Source organism: Peromyscus maniculatus, chromosome 12 (assembly GCF_049852395.1).
Source record: "Peromyscus maniculatus bairdii isolate BWxNUB_F1_BW_parent chromosome 12, HU_Pman_BW_mat_3.1, whole genome shotgun sequence".
NCBI classification, from domain to species: Eukaryota; Metazoa; Chordata; class Mammalia; order Rodentia; family Cricetidae; genus Peromyscus; species Peromyscus maniculatus.
In genome coordinates this window covers 40,545,527-40,561,336 of record NC_134863.1, presented here as the reverse complement: position 1 = coordinate 40,561,336, position 15,810 = coordinate 40,545,527, and the positions used below count along the sequence as shown (strand labels likewise).

At 43.8% G+C, this 15,810-nt stretch overlaps 1 protein-coding gene across 11 annotated transcripts in view; it reads right to left on the bottom strand.

Annotated features, from left to right (window-relative positions):
• Window positions 1–15,810, bottom strand: part of Cd47 (CD47 molecule) — a 53,514-nt gene that overhangs the window by 16,782 nt on the left and 20,922 nt on the right. For all 11 annotated transcript variants that reach the window (XR_013043762.1, XR_001580042.3, XM_016008262.3 and 8 more), the window contains one exon: window positions 7,042–7,131. Coding sequence is in view for 9 of the 11 variants with exons in the window: in XM_016008262.3 (XP_015863748.1) it covers window positions 7,042–7,131 (90 nt within the window). In the remaining 2 variants the exon portion in view is untranslated. The remainder of the gene's footprint in view (window positions 1–7,041; window positions 7,132–15,810) is intronic.

Sequence of the window (15,810 nt, the reverse complement as noted above, 5' to 3'; positions counted from 1 at the left end):
TCTTTGCTGGTGATTTCTTCTTGTTCTTTAACAAGTGGATTTATCCTTATTTACCCAATTTATTAAGCCATTAAACATAACAAAGACAACATGGATGCAAGAATTTCCAAAATGCATGGGATAAAAATTATTTTAGGTTTTTTTGTTTATTTGTTTTTTTAAAGACAGGGTCTCTCTATGTAGCCCTGGCTGTCCTGGATGAGCCTCTCTATGTAGACCAAGTTGGCTTCACACTCACTAAGATCACCTGTCTTTGCCTCCCGAGCGCTAAGATTAAAGGCACACACCCCTACACCTGGGTTAATTTAATATATTCTTCACAGCAGGCTTTTATCAAACTTCCTAGCATAATTTTGCATCTTAGCAAAATAATCCACACGGTTTTAATAATGTGTATGCTTTTAAAGATTCCCCTCAGCTAAAACTACTGAAACCAATACTTAAAATACTTAAGAAATAATAGCACTTACATTTTGTTTTTGGAGACAGAGTCTCACCAGACAGCCCTGGATGGCCTGGAACTCACTCTGCAGATCAGGCTGAGATCAGTGTGTGCCATCACACCCCAGCCAGAATTCACAGTTTTAACAAAGAGTTTCTAACTTTACTGCTACCAGATACAGGAAAACCAAGAATCAGGGAAAACCGTATGAGGTGACTTCATTTGTTTTGTGATTCAGTCTCCCTATGCAGCCCACGACGACCCTTGACTCAATATCCCTCCTGCCTTTTTATTAATCTATATCAAGGAACAAACAGTGGGTTGCTTTACTCGACAAGGACTGAGTGATTCTGACCCAACCAACCCATGGAAGGCAGAAGTCTAGTCTAATCTTAGTTTCTTGTGTACTAAATCTTCCAGTGAATGAAGAATCTACATGCTCTGCCAGAGACCCGAATGAGGAGCTAATGTTATGAACAGACACAATTTTTCTGGTCTCTGCCACTGACACGCAGCACATATTAAGATGGCACCTGAGTTGTGGCTGATGAAACCTAGCCAAATAACCAAGCCAATCTGGGCTTAAAAATAAAATCTATCATGTTAAACTTTTATGATCCTCTAAAAATGAGATACAGAACACCCACAAAGGCCCACTCAGATTGTGCGCTACCTAGAAAAACCCAACGCTTGCTCAAAAGACATGACATTCACACAGTCCCTAGCCGCATGACTAAGGTGAAGAGACAGGAGGTAGGCTATGGAGATTGAATTTACATCAGATTAAGAGTAAATGATAAAGGGAGCCAAAACCATCAATTTAATTATCATAGCGTTTTTGTTTTTTTTTCTGATAACTCTGACAAAGTAATTTAGAATCCTTTGGTGTCTGTTGGGCTGTAAACTATTTTCAATATAATTTGATAAAGTACATAGGATTACTTTAAAAAATCAAAGTCAAATTTCATTTTTTAAACACACACACATAGATGAAGGCCTTGTGGAAATGGTGCTGGAGAAAAATGAACTGCCATGTGTAAAGTGTTTACTCGCCGCAAGTGCATAAGATAACTGTAACAGATTCCACAACCTAGCCAACTTCTCTGATGAAATAAGTTTATCAAGATGAATACTACTGAAGATCGTACTCCCTGTCCATAGGACCTAGGAGGGAAAAGCTTTTTTTTTTTTTTTATTAATGGCAAATATTTGAACACAACAGAGGAGAATGTCCAGCAGACATCTACTGATGACAGATTACCCTGTTTCAATGGAAGGTTCCAGAATTTCAGAGTATATTCAAGAGCAGTGGTGTCTGGATTTTGGAAGCATAAAGCAACTGGTGACTACACTTCTATAAGAGTAAAATGCTGTGCTACATACAGCTTGGGCCAGTTCCTCTTACAGTGAGGTCACTGAGTAACTACACAGCTTAGGGATCTGATAAACACTATAGGGAAAGGATCAAGTATAACACTTGAATAAAATTAAACATCATTTACAATTAGGGCCCACGAACCAGGTCACAGGCTGACTTTTGGTAGTAATATTTATCAGAATGATATTTTTATTTTCTTGCTTGAATAGAACTCTCCACTTCCATTTAGTGTTTCTTCTCATGTCTTGAGAATTATTTTTCCTATTCACTGAGAAAAAAATCCCTGTACCATCACTTCTTTACCACGTGCTTCCAAGGTCTTGCCATTTTCATTAAGCTAGGCTCCGAGGACTTAGTGAGCCCTCAAGGCTCTCGTGATGGACACTTGTTTTCTTTGAATTTTCCAACAATGATCTTCACAGCAACATTTGCCCAAATACCACCAAGTGATAACCAAATTGTCCATGGGGCAATCTTAAGTTGGGATGAGAAAGAAGAGGAAATGAAGGGTGTCTAGAACACACAGAAATAAATCCCAGAAGCTCTCACTTTACACAGTTCTGGCATGCATGGATTCCATGGCTTACTTGTATAACTCAGGTCCTCCAATTACAGTTCGAAGTTTCATTACCAAAATGCAACAAATGAGTAGCACATGAAGGATGCTTCATACTCCGTTTTTAATCCAAAGACCACAATCTAACATAGATAACAGAAGGGTCATCATGTCACAACTATTGAAGACTGGTGGTGACGTCACTGCATGCTTATTCTTCAGTTCATGCATTGACAACCAAGTGGGTTTCTCTATTTCTTCATCTCCCAGTGATAAACGCACAGGACACCCTAGAATGCATTACCAAAAAAGGTAACCGGGCAGGAGAGGTACAAGAGAGAAAGTGACACGTGTGAATGCCGGCCGTGAAATTCAAACAGACCGTAGCAGGGTTCCAGAAAAGCCGCTGTGGGGATGGATGGTGACCCCACCACCATGGAGGCAGCTCATGAGACAGCCCAGCAGCTCAGGGAAGGTGAGCTCATGGACATGAGTGAAAAAGTAAGGACCATGTGACAATGAGAACGTCCCTGAGGATGTGACTCTGGTAAAGAAACCAACAAACAAGCTAATGACAACAGAAACATCCAATAAATAAAACACACCATAGAACTTGGAGACATTTCACTGCAAGTACCAAGATGAAATGCTGCAGGCTGATATGAACTAAGAAGGGAACCTGACAATGTACCAGGGGATGTTTGCTACATTCCCAAAGTTATAGAGTAAAAACAAAAGGGTCATCCAAACCTGACTAGGACACTTGAAATACCGACTTCTTAATAGTCTGACTCACCATGCAGTAATTACTAACTTGACTATTATTTTCACCTTCCAATGCAGTTATACAAGGGAAGTTTTTATATTTTTCAAAGATGTTTGCATGAGACAGGTTCTTGCTGTGTAGCTCTGTTTTGCCTGGTACTTGCTCTGTCGTGCCAGGGTCACAGGACTGCTCCACCAGCCCAGCTTGTTTTCCCAACGTATTTTGAAGGCCACCGAATGATAGTAATTCCCCTGTCTATTATCAAGACGGTTCTGTAGAGCTCAGCTTCCACAGTCAGGTTCATGGCCATGCAGCGGAGTGCAGAGCAAAGGATCACCCGTCTAGGACAAGGGTTAAAGGAAGGGAAGACAAAGAACAGATATGCCTGTGACAAAGAACCTTGGACAATAGCCAGCTCTTTATATATGGCGGGGCCTTCAGCCTCAGAGAACTACAATACCACACGCAGCTCTTGAAAGCACCCATCAGCCATCTCAATGTAGGAAAGAACTTATGTTACCTCCGTGCAGATGAAGAACCGTGAAAATCACCCAGGAGCATGTCAACGACATGACTGACTGAGTTGATACAAGATAAGGGATCCGTGTTAAGGTTTCTACGGCTGTGACCGAAAGCAACCAGTGAAGGAAAGGGTTTATTTCAGCTTAGAACTCTCGGGTCACACTCCATCACCGAGGAAGGGCTATATTGTCCTGAGCTGTGGTTCAAGACACAGCTTTCGGTAAACAAACTGTCTGCAAAGGTTTAGGTTTCTTCTCGCAGCATAACAGACGCACATGCAGAGCCAGAGAGACCACTGAGAGAAATGGCCTGTGGTCAAGTACAGACCAATATGGAAAGTTAAAAAGAATGAGATAACCAGAAAAGAAAACTCTTGGGTCCATGTTACCATTAATGCATGACCTCACAGATGGGACAGCAGGTCAGAACCAAGGAGTCTTTTACAGGGTGGAAATGACTGACTGGCTGGTTGACTGACTGACTGACAGACTGATGGATTGATTCAGGCCAAGTACAAGATAGGCCGCTCTACCATCCTGACTGCACAGACTGACATGTGGTGGCCTCAAAGCCAACAGGCTGGGACACTCACTTCCACACCTCCAACCTTTAGCTCAGTACCCAGAGGTCAACCAGACATCCTGCAGTAGGTACTAGTGGGGAAAAAAAAATCAACACGTGAGACCAACATCTGCTCTGCTACGAACTGTTTCAAAGGCTCAAAGTGGTACACTAGACACACACCCATCCTTCCTGTAGATAAATTCAAGGACGGCAGACAATCTAGTGGTTAACAGCACTGTCCAGATCCAGGATTACCAGGAAACCAACCGCTGGGTGACTGTGGACAAACTGCCTGTCCCTTATCTTCAAAATAGGAACAACGACAGTCAGGGCACTGGCAGAGTCCCTGTGGGGAATACATGGGGAGAGCATGGACATATTGCGTGGCCGCTCCTCGGAACCAGAGCCCCACAAATATCCAGCTGCTATTAGAACAACTCAACTCAAGTGTGAGGCCTGCCAGGGTGAGGCAAATACAGAGGTTCCTCTTCCACATACTTATTCTTACCTCCCTCAGGCTCCCCCCCTTGTTAAGATGACCCAAGCATTCCCCTTAAATATTTCTTTAGGTTCATACATATACTCTTTAAAAATGCAAGTGGTATAATAAGAACATTAAAAAGAATGTCTAAACTCACTAATACAACACGGACAATTTTTTTTTCTCTTCCACACATCAAATTAGCGAAGGATTTTAGAACTCTAACAGTGTCAGGACCCTGAGATGAAGAATGAACATTTCTCGTCAGTGGTAGCAGTAACTGAGAGGGTGGATCTGGAACACATGTTGGTAGAGTTGATCTGTAGGCTTAAAATACCACTGGTGGCCAAAGGCGCATACACTTTCATCAGAGTTCCACAGTCTCTCTTTTTTTTTTTTTTTTTTTTTTTTTTTTTGGTTTTTCGAGACAGGGTTTCTCTGTGTAGCTTTGCGCCTTTCCTGGAACTCACTTGGTAGCCCAGGCTGGCCTCGAACTCACAGAGATCCGCCTGGCTCTGCCTCCCGAGTGCTGGGATTAAAGGCGTGCGCCACCACCGCCCGGCCTCCACAGTCTCTCTTAATACCCATTAAAATGAAAGTGCAATAAAACAGGACATAGCCCTAACAGGAGAGCACAAGCAGCCGGGCGACACTCTAAAGACGCTGGGACCCAGGGATGTATAAGTACATAAGCTGTGTGATCACATTTACAGTCTCTTTGTAGAAGAAAACCAGTCAAACCAGACAAGGACAGAAAGGGAAGCTGGAAGGTTACTAGGATCAAAAAACAAACAAACAAATAAAAACCCCAACAACCCTTATTTCTAGACACAGGGCCAACAAGATGACTTATTTTCTTGACAACTTCTTATATAATGTATTCCACAGTCAGAAAAAAAAAAGTCCTTAGTCTTATTCCATATAAATATGGCTGACCAGAAATAGATTCATTTCTGATACATTCCACTGATGCTGATGATAATGTCATAACCAGGAAACTTCTGTCAACTTGAATTCAACAGCACTGCTGAGAAATCACTGTCTGATCCTCAAAAGGCTGTTTCTGGCCTGAGTCACATGACCGCCCTGAAAAAGCCTGGGTCTGCCAATGTGGCTGAAAGCTTTCCTTAACGCCAGTGATCATGGGGCAGGGCCTGAGGCCATTATTTCAGCTCTTCCCTTAAAATAAGAGGCTTTCTGGAATTCTAAAATAACTTCCAACAGCATCTCCCCATCTTGGAGGCGAGGGCTATGGTGTCTCACCAGTTCCCATCTTTTCCCATTTAGACACAACCTGGGAACGTTTCTGAAGTCACTAAGCATTTCCAGAGCCCTGTGCTTTGGGCAAAGCTCTTCAAATAAACCGCCAGTCATGTCCTGTCTGTTTTTATGTCTCACTGTTTTCATGTCACACGCACAGCCTTGCCCTTCCTAGGAAAGAACGTCATCCACTCACTACCCAGCAGCCCTCCTCTGCAGTGATTCACCAGCGCTCACCTCTCTACAGGCTGGGGAGCAAATTTAATGAGCGCGCTTTCCTCACGACCTGGAGAGGTGTTTCCTGGCCTTCAGTGGCTGTGTCAGGGGGCTCAGAGGATGAGCAGAGCTTAGATTTTACAAGTTTGAAAGTTTAGTCTGTCCGCTCAGAACTTCACAAATGTAGTCAATTTCTCTGACTACGCTGGTATGGAAATACCGAGGAGAGATCAGCATGTTCCTGGTGGAATGGTTACGGGCCGGTATGTGGATACTATTGAGCATAAGCCCGAACTAGGACACATATAACAGATGACCCTGTGATGACCAAATTTACACTACTGAGGCAAATCAGACACAGCGTCAGGTTTGGCCTTCAGAGATTTGGTTACGTGGCTGTCAAAGCAAGGTCACGGAATACAACAGCTCCTTTCCATCAGGGGCCACAGAGCTGTACAACAGGCACAGACAGGCCTTTGTCTATAGACAAGCTTAAACTGGAGGAAATGAGGCAGAGCATCCCAGGGCCCCCAGCATAGGATTCTGTCTTACACTTAAGTAGCCTATGACCATCTGTTTACCATGTGAAACAACATTTGTAAGCAACCATGTCACGGGATTTAAGGTGTTGTTACTAACATTTCTACTCATCCCTCCCACAGAGATCTCAAAACGCCACTCACAACCAAACACCTTAAACTTAAATAACAAGCTGTAGCAAAATATGGGTAACAGTATATGCTTTAAAGAAACCGCACTTTTCCCAATACAGGCTAGTTAGATAGACTATTCCACTAGTAATGCCCTAGAAATAACCACAAAAGAATAAATGAAAAAAATGCATTTGAATACTTACTTAAAATACCAAACTTTCCCCAGAACAGGAGTATAGCCAAAATTGGGAAAATAACAATGAGGATCTTTTCATTTGGAGAAAACCATGATGCTGTGGAGAAAGAAAAACAAAAATCATAATTAGTGTTTACCATACTCACTGCTAATGGTCTCCAATATATCCTTATTATTCTAGTAGAAGATAGAAACAATTCAAACTGTGGGCCATGGTTTACACACACACACACACACACAGAGGCAAAACACATTTCATGTCTAACTTCCTTAGCAACAATTTCTTTGACTATATGTAGAATGTGTGCACCTGTATGGAGTCGAGGTCAATATCTGGTGTCTTCCTCGATAGCCTTCCACCTCATTCTTTGAATCAGGGTCTCTCCCAAACCTGGAGGGCACTGACCAGACCAGGCTGGGGCCATTGAGCTCCAGGGGCATAGCTGTCTCTGTCTCTCCAGGGCTATGCCCTGGCCTTTTGAGTGGATGCTGGGGATCTGAACTCAGGCCCTCAAACTTGTATGACAAGCATCTGACCCACTGATCTAGTCCCCCAGTCCCCCAGAACAAAACACGGTGTGTAGGAAGCCCACAGCTCTGGATTTGGGTGAATCTCACCACACTCTCCCGTGTTCTGAGGAAGGGCAGGCGGCAGTGGGTAACAGGCTCTGGCCACACTGCCAGGTGGGAAAGCCAACTCGGACTCAGAATCTGTGTGACTGCAGACAATGTCTGAACACCTCCGTTTGTCAGCACCCTTGAATGACACGGACTCTGTTTGTTGGAGGATTTCTACTACTAACGAAAGTTATATATGTAAAGGGCTTAAGGCACGTGCTCGGTAACTGTGAACTGCAGTTATCATGTGTTTGGTTGCTGAGTGCCTGTGTGTGTGCATAATGCCAAAATCATCATCAGGGAACAGCAAATGTTCCTTTAGAGCCTGACTCGGGGAACCACACGAAGGAGCTCTCGGGACCACTAGGTCCTTCTGCGGGCTGTGACTACGAAAAACACAGGTGTCCCCGGCCTTTTCTCGAACTGACTCTCCGAGAGAAGACTTAACTTGTAAGCCACAGACTTCAAAAGGATAGTTTTGTGTAAACACGAGGGACTTCAGGTTATTAGGGAAGGTGTTTAGGTGCCTGCCAAGACTCCAAGTAAGACTTGTTCAGAACTTTTAAAACGTTACGTTGGACTGCAATTGATAATCCTATAGGCTGAAGTTTTATGTATGAGATCTGTTTTTCTCTGACAGCAGAGCTGAGGACGTACACTGCGAGAATTTCAGAGTTTGCCTGTCCCGGGGCAGGTGTTAGCTAAAGGGCCCCTTTGCTCCTGGCTGCTGTCCCGGGCGAGCACTGGAACTCCTCTGAGACCAACCCCAGGCAGCCCTTGGTGTCAACGTGGAAGTTCATGGGCTTTCATTCAAAATGACAGTCATGTGTTTCTTATAATAAGCCTACAAACAAAACACTGGCAAAATGCTTACACTAATCCTTATAACATAAGAAAATTGTAAATTCTATCTCGGAAATATCAGCACTTCAGAATCTAATGTTCTGCCCTATCCACAGTAGAGACAACGAATCTGCTGTTGAAGGTAACAAGTATTCCAAATTAGTGAATGAAAATAACCCTATTTTCTTGAAAATGTAATTAATTGATTGTGTGTGTGTGTATGTGTGTGTGTGTCTGTGTGTGCGCTTGTGCGTGTACATATGTGTGTGTGTGTGTGTGCGCGCGCGAGAAAGAGAGAGAGAGAGAGAGAGAGAGAGAGAGAGAGAGAGAGAGAGAGAGAGAGAGAGATATTGATTGAGAATAGGTCAAATAACATCTTACAGAAGTTGGTTCTCTCCTTCTACCTCATGTGTCCTGGGGATCATGTAGTCAGAAGTGACAGTGAGTGTCTTTACCTGCTGAGCCATCTCGATTCCCCACACTAAATTAAAATGTCTGTCAGTCCTGCAGGATGGAGTACAGGATCACAGTGAAGCGGTGATCAGACTGTCACGGCCTCAGTGATGCACGGGAGAGAACCATGTGACCGACAAGCACCGCCCTGGGTTCAGTTTTACTTGTCACACCTGAAGCTGAAACAGAGGACTGACCAACGGAAGGTGACAAAACAAGGATGTGACAGCATCAGCGATGGCTGAGTGAACTGGATGGAGGCAGTTGGGAGGACAGCCGAAGCCCTCCCAGCAAGGGAGAAACCACAGCACAGCAGGTCCCGGCTGAACTGTGACCTCAGGCAGATCCCGGGGAAGGGAGGGGTCTCTGCGCGCCCAGCAGTTAGGGAGCAAGCTGGAATGGTCACAAGCAAGCTGCCTGGCGCGAGAGAAATCGGGAATGAGTTGCCGCGACGGAGTCGATGACTACTCAAGGCCTAGAAGATTCTATGAAGGAATAATGAGAAATGGAAGAGGACAGTTCAATGACAGAAAGCAAGCAAGACAGAGCCAAAAATATGACGGTCTGAGGTTCTCAGTCGGAACACATAAGGATCTCCCAGGGGTGGATGAAAACTTCACACACTCTGCTCTCATCACCACACCAGGATGTTAGCGTGTTCCCCGGTGCTGTGTGTGTGTGTGTGTGTGTGTGTGTGTGTGTGTGTGTGTGTGTGTGTGTGTGGTGGGGGGGGATGTCTGCCACTCTCTGTTTAAAATGACTGCCTCGGATTTCTGCTGGAGTCTAGCTCCGGTCGCTGACACGAATGTGTTGACTTTCTCTAGTCTATTATGTTGGAGAAATGCTGAGTCACTGAACCGGACATTTAAAAAAAAAAAAATAAACTGAGCTGACTTGGATCAACTGAGCTAGGCGTGGCGGTACACTTCTATAATCTCAACACTCAAGAGGCTGAGGCAGGAGGATCATGAGTTCCAGGCCAGCCTGAACTCTTTAGCTAGACCCTGTCCAAAGGGGAGATGGGGGGAAATGTGGGAGAAAACCTCCAGTGTTTTATATAAATCCATTTAGATGTCCATTAAGCTGCTGATTTACAGAAGTGTCAGGTGCCATTAACTCCTCTTCCCCAAGGGGAGTGGAAGACTAGGCACTTCTCTAAGATCCATTTCAGCTCTGACTTTCTATGGCATTAAGAAAATTAATTAAGCATAAAATGATCTAAGAAGAGTATCTCAGTATTGGGAAAGATACTCCAAGGACATTCACTTGGGTTCCACCCAAGCTATGGCCGACAACTCTCCCCTCATGCTCCCAAGTTCCCATTCCTCCTCAGGAAGACGACACCCAGGAAAATGAACCTATGACTAAAAAGACAGAGATGATACTAAGGAGGGTGTGGTCTGTGGGTGAGGGTTTAACCCTTGCTTCCAATCTGACTCTTAGTGACACCCAGGATGCCACTTCTGCCAAGTGGACCTGGCTAAAAGGGTGAGGGGACCATTCCTCTTACGTCTGCAACATACATACACATGTAGTTTAAATGGAATCTTCCCTTCTGGCCTGACGGTGCTCTCCACGAAAGCCACAGCCTGTGTATCAAAAACACCAACACCAGGCATGAGACTCCCCCTTTTGAGTTGTTGGTAAAGGCTCTCCAAGAGACTCCCAAAACATTATGGGCTATGGCTGCTGCATGTGGCTACCTCCCAGAGGTGGAAGGTAAGACCCTACTGCCGAAGACATCATGAACTCCGGACATAGGACTTAGAGGACCTGAGCTGGATCTGGCCTGAAAGCCTCCTCCCTGAGGATAACTATTATGGTAGTAGAAGGTGGTATGCAAGCTTCCAAAGGAGGGAAGCAACCAATCCTTGATACCTATGAACCACTATAACAACCGGCATGGCAAATAATCCTAGGGGTACAACAGAGGCCCGTATACCTCAGTAGTAACCAAAAGCTCTTTACCTGTACCTAAGGCCAGCTCAGCAAGAGGGAACCGCTTCCTGGTACTATAAACCTAGCCGACTACACAGGGTTAGTGGAGCCATGGATCTTGGAGTGAATCTACACCAGCCACTTGACTAAACCAGTATAAGCTCTGAAAACATTCTCAACACTTACCCTTATGCACACAAATAAGTGGCCTCACCCCTCATTAAAGACACGTTTCTTTGCAACAGAGACCATTATGAAAATCACAGCTGATCAAAATGCAGAAAACAGGAGATCCTGTGATGCCCAGTCCCGACAGATACATCTACAACACAATTCCTGCATGCAGGCCTCGTATTATTGCTGAAGTGGGGTGTGGAAAGATTTTTTTTTTAAAAGCCAGAGAAACAGGAAGTTTTCTGTGAGACTGTGTCACACAGACTACAAAGAGACTACACCCATGAAGCCTCCTCAGCACGGCCGCCTAAACAATGATACCACCACTGAACACGCTGACCCCAAAGTTAAAGTTCACAGAAAAGCTCATGGAACCTCAACTGTGGACAAAGAACCACTGGCAACTGGAGAATGTTGAGAACGGGAGAAGCAGTCTTCCCCAGGGAAGGGTCCCTCAACTGGTTACCCAACACCAGTGGTCAACCCTGAGATCTCACACATCCATACAAGTAACATTATATGGATCGAGCAGTTTGTGTTTGTGTATTTAGGTGTGTGTGTGTGTGTGTGTGTGTGTGTGTGTGTGTGCGCATGCGTGCGTACAATAACAATTACATAAAGAGGCCTTGAATTTGAGAGAGTGGGGGGTGCACACATGGTAGGAGCTAGAGGAAGTAAAGGGAAGGGGAAATAAGATAATTTCAAGAAATAAGAAAATATTGTAATATTTTAATATAAATTATTTAATATTTATATTAATGTACTTAATATAAATATTATATTAATAAATATTATATATTATAATATAAATAAAATATACATATTCAAACCTCCAAAATATAGAAAAATGAGCTTTGGCAAAAGATCCTAAGAAAACTTTATAACATTAAAATTCTAGCTGAGTCTTGACGATTCTTCAGGATTGGAATGGCTTTTCCGGTGTGTCCGCAATTCACCAGCCATTTGAGCAAACTCCAAATTCCAAGGTGAGCTCCCAAAGCCCTGACAGCACTAGCCCATGCAGTTCTCTCTCTCTGCATGTAAGACTGAACACCTCAGATTTCCTATGACAATTACAACTAGAAAAGGAAGTTTGCTGAGACAATTAGGATGCCAGTCGGCTGACATGAAGGATGGGTGGGAGGTTATCCTTGAAGGCCAGAAATTGGTCCAATCAGATGATTCTTCAAGGGCCCTGGGCTCTTCCTGGAAAGGTAAGTTCTACATAGTGGAGGGATTCAAGGGATGGAGTCCCTTTCCCTGACTTTGCACATGAGCATGGCCACAAGGCAAAGAATAGGTGAAGCTGCAGGAACGGAGGGAAGACACCTACCCTTGGCAGACACCCAGCCGGGTCAGGACCTCAGGCTTGCTATGTCAAGGACCTGACTTCTGCGGCAATTACGTGAGCTTGGAACAGGATCACAAATGCCAATGAAAACATACTGTGGCCAATATCTTGATTTTAGTCATAGAACTGAGCGTAGGGCATGGTCACATTAGGATCAGAACTACAGAACTGTTAACTACTAAATGTGTGTTGCTTGAAGCTTCAGGGCCTGTGGCCATTTGTTATCCAGCACTACGCACCTAACAAAAGAACCCTGAGGTACCTTCCTGTCACCACCGTGAACCAAGTCTGTAGCATGTTGATGGGGTCAGAATTGACAACAGTGTGAGGCTGACCTTTAAACACAAAATCCAAATCACTTAGGTCCCTAGCGCAAATAGTTATTCTGAGTTTTCTGTCCCGCTGATAATAGAAGCATCAATAGCTAACTTTAAGTATGACTGCTTGCATATTTATAAAATATTTTCATAGTAATCACGGATTATGGCATGTTTCAAGCCAGGGAAATCGAGGTTAAAATCCGGGACGTGTGATCGAGCTTTGGCCACACTCCTTGAATCTCATTTGCTTTCTGTACTGAGAAGAGTACAGAACACATACATCTGTGTCCTGGAGTTCTGGGCAAAGTACATGACATAAATAATGCATCTGGGATGCACCCAGATAAACGGGAGGTCACTCCTCTCCTGTCAATGACTACCCACAACTTTGAAGTAGCATCTTTCTCATCACTGAATCCGTACTGCTCTCCTCAGCTCCCGACCCACACTCAGTACCCAACAAAACTTTGCTAAGGAGAAACCTTATTTCTAACTCAGATATTCCTGTGATGGAGACAGCACCCTCATTTTGCTGATGAAAAAAAAATTAAGAACCAAAGATTTCGAGAGTGTGTGTGACTACTGAATGCTCAGCCATAAATGGGACACTGTAGCATCATCTCCAAAGCTCAGATGCCATCTCAGAAGAGGGAATAAAAGTAATTGAAGAGCCTGAGGACAGGGCCTAGCATTGTGGCGTGCTGTCTTCTAAGCATGACAGGGCCATTGTTCTACTGAACTCACAGAGGCTATGATTCCCTGCGCAAGGATCCACACAAGACTGGAGCTGTCAATGTCCTGTTGTGGAGGGGAGAGGGACTCACAAGGTCCCGCCCCTCTCGGAGAACCTACAGGCAGGTAATGGCTGCTGGGGTCGGGGGAGGGACACTCTCTTCAGTGGTCTGTGTCACATCCTTGCATGATCTCAGGGATTTGACCTGACTGGGGTGTCAAGGGAATGAAGAAAAGACAAACACACAGAGACAGACAAAACAGACAAGTTGGAGTTGGGTGGAATGGGCTGGCTCTCTGATGGAGAAACCTCAGGACTCTGGAAGCTCAGAATGTTTACTTTATGCAACTAAACAAAAAGGCAGTGCTATTACACACAGATAAACAAGGAGGTAGGTTTAGCTAACCTGGGTAGGAGCAGTCTCCATAAGGAGAGCAGTCTTCAGGCTGTAATATATCAGGAGGAGAGGAGGAAGCTATGGTGGGCATTTTCTGCACACACCACCCGCATCTGATGAAGGCTTTGCCATTACTCTGGGCTTCACCCCCCAAGGGTGGTGGAAGGCTTTGCCATTTTCCTATGGGCCTGAGGCTACGGACCTTGACACGGCCATGACCATGTCAACAGCACACATTCACTCAAGACTTCATGACTCAGGTGTGCACCCCTCCTCAGAGTCTAGACACTGGTAGGATGGTCCTGCTCTTGTAAGTAACGAGTCACTCATGTTTCTAGAAGCAACCTTAATAAAAGCCATTGTAGCACATACACATACTAAAAAGGGCCATGGACGTAGATGGGGGACCACTTGGGGAGAAGAATGGAGATCACTGGGAATGGGAGGACAGAGAGGGTAATGGGGGTGAATATACATGTACGAAAACATCATAATGAAACCCACTACTACATTTGAGATATATAAATAAAAAAAATATTTTAAAAGACCCTGAAGATCAGGTAAGCTGAGTCTCTTAAGTTTTTGTATGTTGGCAAATGATGAAAACAAAAAGCTGTCTCTAAACTCAAGTCCTGAGGCACTGGCCTAGAAACACATGAATGCCATCCAGTGTTTACAGATAGTCAGGCCCTGTGCTCCAAAGCAACAAATAGTCACCATTACCTGTGCTCTACTGAGTAGAATTCAATTACATCCTGGACAATTTCTCTTTCTCATTTATGCTTACATTTGCAAAAAAAGCATAACACAGTAAAAATGATTTCTAGTACCTAAATCTCCACATCCACAAAAACAAGCATCTCTGTAATAACAAATATATATTCTCCCCCAAATAATTTTGTATGCCAGGGTTTATTTTATTGACTTTTTCTCCCACTCAAAAATGGCTCCAAGAACACAGAGTCAACCCACAGGATGAGAGAATATCTTTTGCAGATACAAACTGGACAGAGGATTATCGCCTAGAACCTATAAATAATTCCAAAAATTAAACACTAAAAAGTTCCCAATTCAGCTTGTCAGCAAAGGGGCTACTGACCTGAACAGAGTTCTCAGAAAGAGAAATCATCCAATCAACAAATCATCCCAAATCAACCACTTAGCAAATGAGTTTCAGACCCAAACAGTTTTAGAGGAAGAATGACCCCCTCCCCCCAAAAAATCAAAGAGCACTTGAAGAATTGTTAAATATCCTTAGCTTTGAGATTCCATCTCATTCTAGCTACAATGGCTACCATTAGGAAAACAGACAATAAATACTGGTAAGGATGTAGGCAAAATAGAGCCTTTATACATGGCTGGTGACATACAATCCTGTCACAGGCACAATGGAAATCAGTAAATTATGTCCCTCCAAAAACTATAAGATCTGTCTATACCAGTTCTAAGTAAGCAAGAAGGATTCGTGTATTGTTGCACTACTCACAATAACCAAGCTGAGGAAGTAGTCTGCATGTCCATCAACAGATGGAAACGTGTGTGTGTGTGTGTGTGTGTGTGTGTGTGTGTGTGTGTGTGTATACACATACACAAAATGGGAGTTTTATTCGGCTGTAAGGAAGAATAAAATTATGACATCTGTGGGAAATTAGAACTGGGGATCATTGTTAAGTGAAAAAAGCCATACTCTTTTGATTTACATAGATTCACATATATTTGTAAATAAATAAATATGTATATGTAAAACAAGAAAACAGAAGACGATGAGAAGGGAGAAATTGGTTTAAAAGAAGAGAGAGGTATTAAAAGAAGAGGATGACGGACTACATGTCACATGAAAGCAGAAATAGAGACCAGCTGCGGGGAGGAAATGCACCAGCAAGAGGAGGTTGAAGTCGGGGGAGAACAGTAAGGGGGCAAATAAGAATAAAGTATAATGTTGTGGAATA